The sequence below is a fragment of the Alligator mississippiensis genome, chromosome 3, assembly GCF_030867095.1.
Source record: "Alligator mississippiensis isolate rAllMis1 chromosome 3, rAllMis1, whole genome shotgun sequence".
Classification (NCBI taxonomy): Eukaryota; Metazoa; Chordata; order Crocodylia; family Alligatoridae; genus Alligator; species Alligator mississippiensis.
In genome coordinates, this window is record NC_081826.1 from 97,902,146 (window position 1) to 97,914,303 (window position 12,158).

General features: G+C 40.5%; 1 protein-coding gene across 5 annotated transcripts in view; it reads right to left on the reverse strand.

Moving 5' to 3' along the window:
* PTPN2 (protein tyrosine phosphatase non-receptor type 2) overlaps positions 1-12,158 on the reverse strand; it is a 56,061-nt gene that overhangs the window by 28,427 nt on the left and 15,476 nt on the right. For all 5 annotated transcript variants that reach the window (XM_006271944.4, XM_014606688.3, XM_014606686.3 and 2 more), the window contains 3 exons: positions 8,953-9,053; positions 5,271-5,369; positions 2,774-2,911 (listed from right to left, as the gene is read on the reverse strand). In XM_006271944.4, coding sequence (XP_006272006.1) covers positions 2,774-2,911; positions 5,271-5,369; positions 8,953-9,053 — 338 coding nt within the window. The remainder of the gene's footprint in view (positions 1-2,773; positions 2,912-5,270; positions 5,370-8,952; positions 9,054-12,158) is intronic.

The window sequence follows — 12,158 nt, forward strand, 5'->3', positions numbered from 1 at the left end:
CAATTTAAACAATTTAAAAAAGGCAGATGTAGGAACAAATGAAAGCAAAATTCTAGAATGGGAAGTATTAGTTGACTTTAACATAGGTATAAAAACCAGGGAGACGGGGGATAGAGGATACACAGTAAAAGTACTGGTGGAAAGGAAGTATCAGATTTCTGTATTCCAGTATTCCAAAAAACAGCACACGCAGGCAAAAATGAATAACTTGTATAATCATTTTTTTAAAGATAACATCAAACTCTCTCTTCTCCAACTCTTATTGTAAAACACTAGCCACAAAGGCAAATACAAACATTTATATGGAACAAAACAAATAAGTTAAGCTGCCAAATGTCATGATTCAAACTTACGCAAGGATTATATTTGTTTGCTCTCTATAAAACCAGGCACATCCAGAAGTTTTCACTTCTCCAGCAATACAGTACTATGAAATAAGCCCCTTGTTAGAATACTCCAAAGATGTGCACTGTTGCAGTACCAGAAGCAAAACAATTCTACTTTTCACTGTTCTTATGGAAATACAAGATTAAAATAGTGGATTTTTGGCAGCTTGTGCCAGAAGGTAAGCCTCACCTCCTCTCCGAGTGCCACTCCAATCCCATTCCCCTGCCTGATGGGGCAGAAAGCAGAAGAGCCTATCTGCTATTGTATTCCTTGCTCCCTCCCAATCTTCCACATGCCACTCATAGCATGCATACTGCAGGTGGCCACTCCTGTGTTTGGGTATGAACTTCAGAGTGTAAATCTTGTTCTTGGGCATCTGTTAGACACTTAAGATCTAGACCATGTTTCTTAGTAAATGTATTATGTTGGACTATTAATCAACTAACTGACAAAACCTTGCGTAAAATGTACTAATTTATGTGTGCCATAATATTCCAGCAAAACCTCATATTTGCATTTCGTAGTATTACCTTCATTTCCAAGTTAGGGATGTAAATACTGATTAATTAAGGACCTGTTTAAACTTCCCTAATGTGATCAGCAGGGATCCCAGTTTTCTGTTTCCCACAGAAAAACAGAGAAAACGACAGATTTCTCATTTTTATCAGAGAAAACATGGATTTTCCCTTTTAGAAAAGAAACGCATAGATTTCCCCCTTTTCCAAAGAGCTCTACAGGCTGGCAGAGTGCAAACAGCTCCTGGAGAATGGAAGAAGGGTCGGGGAAAAAACCTCAACCCTGCCTGGAGGGGAAGGGAGGGGGGAAGGGCAGGGCCTGACACCCACACTTACCTGCAGCAAGAAGAGTGAGCTGTTAGTGGGGCTTGAGGGTAACGGGGCAGGGAGGTTTGCAGTCAGCCAGGCACTCTGGCCAGGACGGGGTTTGAAGCCTCCTTGCCAGACTGCCCAGCCAGCTGCGAACCTCCCCACTCCCTCAACCCCCAGCCAGCTTCGACACTCCAGCTGGGAGTGGTGGTTTGCAGCTGGCTGGGAATGGCAGCGTTTCCAGTCAGCCGAGCACTCTGGCTGGGAGTAGGCAGGCTGCAAACTGCCTCCTGGCCAGAAGGCCCAGCCAGCTGCAAACCCTGGGTCGCAAATGCTGCGCTCTCTGCCCTGCTGCCCTAACCCCAGGCTCTCCAGAGCTCAGCATGCACAACTGGTGTGGCAGGACACAGCAAGGCCACGCACAAAAGTTGCCTGCCACTGCAAGCTCTGTGGTGCCCTGGCCACACTTCCTCTGCGTGCACAGGGGCAGTGCACATCTGCCCTGCCCCCGCAGATCTGGGGGACACAGGTCCCCCCTGCCCCCCAGGGGTGCACGCTGCCGCTGGGAGCTGGCCCTGCCCAAGCCTGCAGCAGGCAGCAGCAGAGGAAAGCCAGCTCATGCTCCAGCTGTAGCAGCCACTACCTTCCACTGGGGGCAGAGGGCTGTGGACCTGGGTCCCTGGCCCCATAGCCCTGGCACTGGGGGCCCCCTCCAGCAGGGCTAGGGGGCAGGGGGGGGCATTTAATTTTAACCACGGATTTGGGGATTTTTAAATCAGAGAATTCGGAATTTTTATCAGAGAATTTGTGATTTTTTATCTATCACAGAAAACCAGGATCCCTGGTGATCAGTTAAATGGTTAACTGACAACATGCTTTTATTGGGGCACCTCTACACACACATTCTCCAGGTGGCAGCAGCGAGGCAGTGAAGGGAAAGCCCCTCACCCACCACTGGCACACTGCTACCCAGCCATGACTGCAAGTAGTTCTACTGGGGGGTCTGTGGAACTCAGACCCAGCTCGTTGCCAACGGTGGGGGTGCACGTGCACCTTGGGGATTAGGGTGGGGAAGCAGTGAGGGGTCCAATCCTTCTTGTGGCACCACACCCCAGCCCCTTCCCCACCATCTTCACCGAGGCACACGTGTACCCACTGCTGACAACAAGCCAGGCCAGGGCTCCGTGGACCTGATGCAGTCAATTGCACCTTCCTGGCCACCTGGCACAACTAACCCTGGCTCTGGGCCTGTCCCCACCCCAGAGCCCAGGCTGTTCACAGCAGGGAGGCTGCAAGTAGCTATACCGGGGTCCACGGAGCCCTGGCCTGACTCATTGCATTCTGCATCTAAATCCAGTTAATCCACTCGCACACACACTTACCTGGACATTTGTACGCTGTGTTCATTCAGTATACAAAATTTATTTGATTTTTAATGTAATTATTATTATGGAATAGTCAAACCAGGAAGTGAAAGTTCATAAGAGATTTTTAAAATACATTTTACATCATATATTTAGTCCTATGAATATGCAGTACACACGTATGGAGAGAAAGCTTACGTTGATATTTTCTAATTGAAGTAGATGTACTGTGTAATAGGATTTGATATCTTCAGATACTAGTCTCACACGAAATCCTGTTTCCTTGAACATCATGACTTCCTCTTCTTTTGTTGGCCAGTACTGTGCACATTTTACCTACGTTATAGAATGACATATGTAAACAGGTGCTCACTGAGATAAGCGACAAAAATGAGATGTGGCAGACCACAAACAACCTACTGGGAAATCTCTTTTGTTTTTAACACAGATTTAACATATTTCAAGCTTAAAGATCATTAGCTAAAAAGTTTTTATTAGGCCTACATAATCTCTCTTTAGCTAATATTCATACAGTTGCAACATACCACTGAAAACTTTATTGTCACTTCAACACATTAGGAAAAAATATATAAATGCAAGTATAGATGAAAAATCTCAGACAAATTTCCAGAGAGTTGATAACTGTAGAAACATTGCATTTGGGACTCAATTCTCAGCTACTGAGCACATTGCAATGATCTATTTCAATGCAAAGAACATTATTTGCTACCATTCTGATTCAGCAAATGTTTTACACCTACTTTGCACAAATAACTATACAATTACAACAGTTGGGGGGGGTGGAGGGGAGAAGAATCAAGCCCATATTTTCTTATCTTTCCCATTTTTCTCCAACCACTAGAAAAGTCCTTTCTACTTCATAAACCATTCCAACTTTATGCTTGTATCCTCAGCAATTATAACATTTTCTACTGCATCATTAGACAAGTTCAAAGATTCTATTTATTTACTAGTTTCCTCAACCTGCTGTTGGACAACAGTCAATACACGATGTTTTAAAACAGCCTCAAGTAGACAGCAGGTTATCTGGAGTAGAGATGAAGTTTCTGATTACTGCAGGAAGGCTATACTCTCAAGGGTATTCTTCCTTTGTGAATACTTAAGCTACATGATGAGATAGTTAAAATTATCCACAGTTTTTAAAAATACAACCACAGCATGGTCCCAAGGACAATGAATTCCACAAGGTAACTAAACACTTTAATGAAATATTATTTTCCCTTATATATAGCTATATCCTGTACATATCCCAATTCCTCATTATATTCTAGGAGTTCCCTAAGAGGCTGTACAGACTTACCATGCACACTATAGAGAAATGTTTTTAACTAGACCCTTGATCATTTTGATTCTTCGTTACAAATCCTTGTTTTTACAACTTTGTCATTGCAAATACTCGTATAGGCTCTAGTTTTATTCCTCCCCCCCCCCCCCCCACATTTTCTTGCCCTTTCTTCAGTTCTATTATAGTCCCTGATTGCATCTCAAGATGCATTTGCTTCTACTACCTCTTTAATTGGACACCCATCTTTAATGAGTTATCCCAACACTTTCCTCCTCTGAAAATCCTTGAGTTCAGCAATCATGCAGCACATGAAAAGATTACAATTATTCTTTGCCACGGAGCATTACTTTTTATTTACGTTTCACCGTCTGTTGTGTTGTCTTATCCCCAAGGCTTTTAAATCCAAATCAAGTTTATAAGAATCTTCAGTGCTCACTCACTTCAGGGACAATGGGGTTTGTTCCTGGAAGTCAACGGAACTTCATACAAATGAATGTAAACCTGGGCCAACAAACTCCTGTACCTCAAACTTTCTGCCCAAGGTTTTTGAATGATCAGATTTCTCTTCTGAACAACTGACCTTTATTGCAATAGCTCACAAATAACAGCTAAAATATCTGTGTGCATGCAATGGAGTGAGTATGCTGGCAAAAGGCTATGCATCAAGTGATTTAGGCACTCTAAACATTCACTGATGTCAGGAAGTGAAAACAGACTAATTTGCCTATGGCTAGTAGCATAAAGTAAATGTTTCACTGTCAACACCCATCTACTTAAATTATTAACAAAGCAAAACAGTTCTATTGTTAGATTTTGAAAAAATACCAGAAGTTACCTAAACACAACTAAACTGAAAGTAATTTTCTACTTTCTATGTTTCATCCTGGAACACCTCCAACCTTTAACACCTCCTCTCTTAGTTCTGGTTTCACACTCCCTTTTGTCAGGATGTTTCTTTCATCTTTCTGGATATGTACTACTTGCAGAACACTGTGCCCGCTGAGCTGAACTTTAGTTCAATAGTTCTCATTTTGTAAATCTCTAAACATTATTAATATTCAACTAGAAGAAAGTCTGTAAATTGTCTTCTACCCCTCACTTTTCAAACAAAGTCACCTCATTTTCCTCCTACTTGTAAAACTACTGAAGTACTCCTGTTGTCATGAATATTCAAGTGTGACGATACACCTTACAAGATGAGCTTTTCTAAATTATTTAAGTTACTGTCAACTAGAGTGTATGCCAGAGGCAAGAATATATCAGCTCTTTGTATCAGGGCATTCTGATTACTGGCAAAAGCAGTTATAACATACTAATTATATGTGGTTTGACAGGGTTAAAATTACACAGTCTACATATAAATTATAGTAAGTAGCTAATATTACTTACCGAGTCTTTTTCAACAATTCTGTTTAGCATAACAACTGCTTTGGTCTTTTGTTGCCATACCATTAGCCAAAAATGACAACAAGTATTAGGAAGTGGACCCTGGGCAATAAAGAAAAAAGGCAGGGAAAATGATCAAGAGTCAATTAAGTTCTTATCTGACAGTCTTGTAAGACAAAAGATTAAAGAGGAAACAGCAAAAATGTTATTCATGTAAAATATCAACATCCAGTGTTTGTATACTTGGAAGTACCTCATAGATTTTTTCCAGTCAGCTAGCCTACCACAAAATGTATTTCAAAAGAGTCATGATGACAATGACAACAGTGAAGCTAATGAATTACAAAACCAGTTTAAAAGTTAATGTATACTGAGATACTATAACTGAAAAGGACAAGTGTAATTAACGGAATACAATATGGGAAGATATAAATGAGAGAAAATTCTATTTTCAAACAACTAGCGGCACAATATGATGCATCCCAGAAGATCTGGTATTAGCTTTTTAAAATGGCAGAGGCTTGTTTCTCAAACTAAAAGGGTTCTTTTTAGTTGCAATAGTTCATCTTATAGAGCCATGGCTTTGATCATTAAAAAATCTGACAATCTCGAAGTGTTTCAGCATCATAAAGATTTAAAAATCTCTGGATTTTGTATATTAAGCTTTGTTTTATTAAGCACAAGTGAATGAGACCTCTGTAGGGTTTTAGGTTGTAGCCGTGTTGGTCTAAGGATATAGGCAGACAAGGTTCCTTGGGTGAATTTGATATCTTTTATTAGACCAACCCAAATGGTTGGAGAATAGTTATTAAGCAAGCTTTCAGGTTCAAAAACCCTTCGTCAGGCTAAGGACGCTGCAGCAGTTGCTGCGTGCTCTTCCTGGATGGAATGAAAAGTAAACAAGCCAGGGGCTGGGCTGGGCTGGGCAGTCAGTTGCCAGGCAGATTGTAATGTATCAAAAATCCAATGTCTATGTTTAGTCCCTGATCTCTAGTATCCAGCAGGTTGATGAAATGGAGCTCATAGGCTCGTCTCTGGGATGTGTTGTGTAAATTTCCCTTGAGGATCAGGACTGAGAGATTGGAGAGAGAGTGGCCCTCCTGTGAGAAATGTGCCCCCACCGGTAATTGGGTGTTTCTGTCTTTGATGGATTTCCGGTGTGCGTTCATTCTGGTGCACAGTCGTTGTCTGGTCTCTCCTACATATCTTCCATCAGGGCATTTGGTGCATTGGATGAGGTATATTACCTTCCTGGAGGTGCAGCTGTAAGATCCTGGGATGCTGATGGCTCTGTTGTGGGGTGTAGTAATAGTGGAGGTGGTGGAGATGTGGGGGCAGGTTTTGCATTTCTTGTCATGGCACAGTCTGGATCCTTTTGGTGTGTTCTGGGGCTGAGGAAGTTTGCTTCTGGTGAGGAGGTTGGCGAGGTTTGTCACCAGAAGCAAACTTCCTCAGCCCCAGAACACACCAAAAGGATCCAGACCGTGCCATGACAAGAAATGCAAAACCTGCCCCCACATCTCCACCACCTCCACTATTACTACACCCCACAACAGAGCCATCAGCATCCCAGGATCTTACAGCTGCACCTCCAGGAAGGTAATATACCTCATCCAATGCACCAAATGCCCTGATGGAAGATATGTAGGAGAGACCAGACAACGACTGCGCACCAGAATGAACGCACACCGGAAATCCATCAAAGACAGAAACACCCAATTACCGGTGGGGGCACATTTCTCACAGGAGGGCCACTCTCTCTCCAATCTCTCAGTCCTGATCCTCAAGGGAAATTTACACAACACATCCCAGAGACGAGCCTATGAGCTCCATTTCATCAACCTGCTGGATACTAGAGATCAGGGACTAAACATAGACATTGGATTTTTGATACATTACAATCTGCCTGGCAACTGACTGCCCAGCCCAGCCCAGCCCAGCCCAGCCCAGCCCCTGGCTTGTTTACTTTTCATTCCATCCAGGAAGAGCACGCAGCAACTGCTGCAGCGTCCTTAGCCTGACGAAGGGTTTTTGAACCCGAAAGCTTGCTTAATAACTATTCTCCAACCATTTGGGTTGGTCTAATAAAAGATATCAAATTCACCCAAGGAACCTTGTCTGCCTGAGACCTCTGTATGCATCTATCCATTGTGCTTTTTTATTTATTTATTTTAAGAAAGCCTAATCCATATTAAAAAAGTTACACTAGTAACTAGTGGAAGCTAGTAAATAAATGGATGTTAAACAAACCTTACTTTAAAAGAGTAGCCATTTTCAGTTCCCCTACTTACCTATTTCTAAGCAAATAAATGTTTTAAATGAATCAGGATTCAAATGATCTGCCCTAGAGCAATGACTGGAAATTAGGATTTTCTTTCTTAAATTTTGTGGAATTTATATTTTTTACATTTTTCTAAATATTTTTGTTCATTGCAAAGAAGCCTTCCAATATAATGCCAAAGTACACAGATGCAATACTGATTTTCCTGAGAGTGCAGCCAAGTTCCAGATGCTCTATTGCTGCAAGTACTGGTTAGCAAACATGATGTAAGAAATTTACAAGGCTTGCGTTAGTTTTATAGTGCTGTTATAGCTTTGGAAACAGTTATGTTCCACTGATTTCATGATGCTCCTTCTTAGCTGAGTAGAGCAATAGCAAGAATACATACTGAAATGATATGCAGAGGATGCCCTCAAAATAGAATAAGATGAAGCACTGAGAACAGTCTTCTCTCATCAACCAAGCTGTTCGGCAGGGCTGAGATGCAAAAATGTCTCCTCCATGCCAACATTTAGAGCAGCTGAAGTTTCAAAGGAATAAGATGGCTACTAGCCTAAAGTTACTGTGAAAGAGGAAATCCTCTGTCTACCAGCTGCTGGGATGGCAAGGGAGTTTGAGTGTCTTACCAGGACGTTTGTTTCAGACCTCCGTTGGACTTTCCTACCCTCCTGTTCTGTACCTGTCAATTTTTTCAAGGCCTCTTACCTTATATTTCTGGATTTTTTTTAAAAAAAGAAGAAATTAAATTATGTACCCAGTCAGAAGTCCAAATTGTTAAAGAAAAGGAAAATTCAATATTACTTAGAGATCAATATTAAGTTTTAAGCTTCGTTTTAATACTAGGTCCCCTCTACACATTACAGGTAGCAACTGCTTAATTGCACAATTATCTGGAGATCAGCTAAACATGCAGACTACCTATCACATAAAAGCTCCAACCAGCTATAAAGCTAGACCTTGAAAATGTTTAATAGCTGGTTGCTATCAAGCTTTAATTTTCACATGTAGTGAGGTATCACCTGATGGGGCTCTCAGCCACAAGGGGATACCATGGCCAGGATAAAAATCCCAATAGCCCCAATCCCCAGGGGTTTCCTTGCATGCCTGGAGCAAGGGTTGTGTGGGGGGCGGGTGTGCAGGAATCACCCCTGCCGCAATCCTTCAGCCCTGGGGTTGTGTGGCACCAGCACCAGGTGGGAGCCTTTCAACTGGATTCATGGGGCTCCCAGTCACAGGAACTTGCTCATGCAGAGAAAACCTGCGCCTGGGATTACCGGAGGGAGGCCTTACTGGAAAAAAATCAGATTTGCTAATCAGTGCTGTGGTACTACTGCGTCTATATATTTAAGTTGTTATTGTTCTACCTTCAGTGAGAACATGGAAAGCAAGCTCCCTGTAACTTACCTGGGTTAAAATATAGTTTCTTTGGGCTTCTTCTATTACTACTAAGCTGGCATTTATATAGTCATTCTCCGTGTTCTGCAGTTTTACACGACTATGATCATCTAAAAAAAATGAAACAGATATAAAATTAAAATACATCTACCTCTGTGAAATTCTTTGTAGTTAGCTGAACAACTGCCTCTAACTTTGTGTTGCACACAAACATAAAAAGGTGGTACACGTGTTAACTTCATAAATAAAATTCCACAGGTTCTCACATCACTTTGATAACAGTACCTGCTTTGCTGCCCTGACACATTCCATCAAAAAAAATACCTCTACCATGTCAATCCTCTGAGCCATTTCTATCAAGAGCTGTAATTTTTCCTGTCAACGATGCAAAAAGAAGTTTCCAAAATGTAATATTTTCCTACAAGAATCCAACTGCAGCATTCAATCCTATACCAGTTACTATTTTTTTAAGCATAAAATGATCAGAACACTAAGTTTCTCTGTCAAGAAAGGTTTCATAATGGTTTAAAAGAAATATGATGTTAAACTGATTTAGCTGACCCATGCAACTTTGTTTTGAATCATTTTAAGCGTTCATACACAACTGAGATCAATTTTGTAATTCACTGCTTAAGTTTTAAGAGCAATAAAAATGAGATGAGAAGTAGTAAACTACTTCAGAGCTGAAAACAATCAAAGAAGCAAACTAAAATGAAGCCTTAAAATCAGTTGTGTTTTTTGTTTCCAGAATGCTGTAACTCCATCTGGTTTCTTCACTAAAAGGAATTTTACAGTCTCTGTCTCTTCAGAGTTAACAGGACAATTTTAAAGCCAATCTTAAGAGTGGTAAAAACAGGGTCTGGTTTGGTTTAAAAAAGGTTGCAAACTTAATTCAAGAGCGATTACTGCTCTCTCCCAAATACACAAGGGGGCATGTCAAGGTTGCAACAGACCCCACTTTGCTAAATGTAAGGCAATTTGGTGGGCCTTAAAAAAGACTATTTTATTTTTTAATACAAGGAAAGAAACTTTGGGGTCATTCTCCAGCTCCCCTTCATCTGTCGGCTCTCTTTAGAGAATATGAAGATTGAGGTGATTTTTGTTTGTCTGCTTTTAGCTTTGTGAAAGCTGCAAAAAAATCTAAAACACCACTGATATTTCTACATTATGACAAAGCATAACTAGAGTTGGTTTCCCTTTTTTAAAACTGCAAATGTTTGTGTTGACACTATATACAAGAGCTTTTAAGAGAACTATTTACTGAATACATTTGCTTTTAAAGTAAATAACAACTCCTTACAGTATCTTGCCTTGACATGAAAGCGTTAATAAGGTTTCCTTTCATGTATCACTTTATCTGAAACGTTTCTGCTGGACAAAAACCAAAACCTTTGTAAATATTACATGTCATTTGCCAACAGGAAAAACTTAAGATCTTGTTATAGTAAATCACACATACCGGTACTAGTGTTCTCGGAAAGATGATGTCAGCAAGCACTGTTAACAGTTTAATCACCCCACAGCAGCTGTATTATTTTAAATAAGAGATAACCAGCAAGACCCCAAAGAGGTTTTATGTTATAATATGCACATTGCATGGTTTTCACATTAGCTGTTATTTCTTTTTAAAAAAGCAAATCCTTTAAAACACACAAAAACTGGGCAATGCTCTTTTTTAGAATGTGATAAAAAGAAACTTGGTACTCCTTCCAAGTACCAAAATGGTACTCCAAGTACCAAAATGGTACTCCCTCCCCCAAAATGAAGTGCAATCCTGAGACTATGATGTCCAGTAACTTAGCAGATAAATGCAAAAATAGGAATGGGGTGTTTTTTTGTATAATCGCCTCTCCTTCCAAAGAGGGCAGTTCCCGGAGGACACCATGACCTAGAAATCTCATTCATGTTCTGGCTTGCTTTACTGAAATCAATGGAACAAACCCATTTTTGACAATGAATTAGTGATAACTCTCTCTCCAGTTTGTAAATCATTTCCAGTTATTATAGATTTTTTACTTTAAATAGATTATATCAATGTTAAAAATGGAAACTTAAAATTAAACTCAGTTTTAATCAACTCCACATCCATTATACAACAAGAAAAATCTATAGTTACAGCAACAGTTAGACAGGAAAATTAATGTTAGGATCGCTCTCTTCCAAAGTATGCAGTCTGAACAGGAAGTAGAAACCATGAAAAAAAACACAAACAAAAAACAAAAAAACAAAACACACTTCTCATTCTGGCTCCTGAGTAAGAAGGCATGCATACCCAGAACAACCACAACTGAAATTAACAACCTCTTCTGTTACCCACTCTGGACAAAATCCTGAACCACTGAAATCCATGATAAAAATGCCATTGTCTTCAGTGGTCAGTCCCTCTCCCTATTACATAAAATGATTTGCTTCTAGCATAGACTGAAGTGGAGAAGATCTGACACCTAGTATTATGGCATTCTTACAGCTGGTTAACAAAAAGGAGGTCCATTTGAAAAGAGTTGTTTCCAGAAGAAGTGAAACCACTGTATAACTTTTAATGACTATCTAAAAGTTTAGCCAGCATGCTTCTTGCTTACCAAAAATGGCACTATTAGCATCAAGGAGAGTAAAGTGCTGGTTTCTGGATTAGAGAAAAATATGAAGAAGAAACACCCAGAAAACACTGATCCATTCCAGCTACCTATCTGATACCCATTTGACAGCTAGTCTACTACTCCTCCGAGAGTAAAATCTAAATGATTAGCTGGAAGAGACCAAAGCTACTCAGTTCCAATACACTGCCAACAACAGTTTTAGAAATGTCTTAAGAGAAGGAAGGACTTATGGCCCAAAGGGAGGAACCACAACTGAAGAATAAGCAGTGCACAGGATCCTGCTTATACCATACCATGTTATGACAATATGCTGAAAACCAGCAACTCCTCCCATTGACTTCAGTGGAATGTGCGAGTGCTTAGCATTTCTAAGGGGAGGGGAAGAGAAGCCACACAACCCAATACTAAAATTTATTTTCTATATCCTGGCAAATATCACACCTTTTTGAAGCATCTTTCTTAGCTTATTCCCATAGTGCTTATAGTGTAAACTACCAATTTAAAAGAAAGACAGAAAAAAAGAAAGAAAACGTTTATATATAACATTACAACATATGGCCATAGGAATCCACTTCTCAGCTTTTTATAATGAGGGTAGGTTGAAGTGAAGATGCCTAT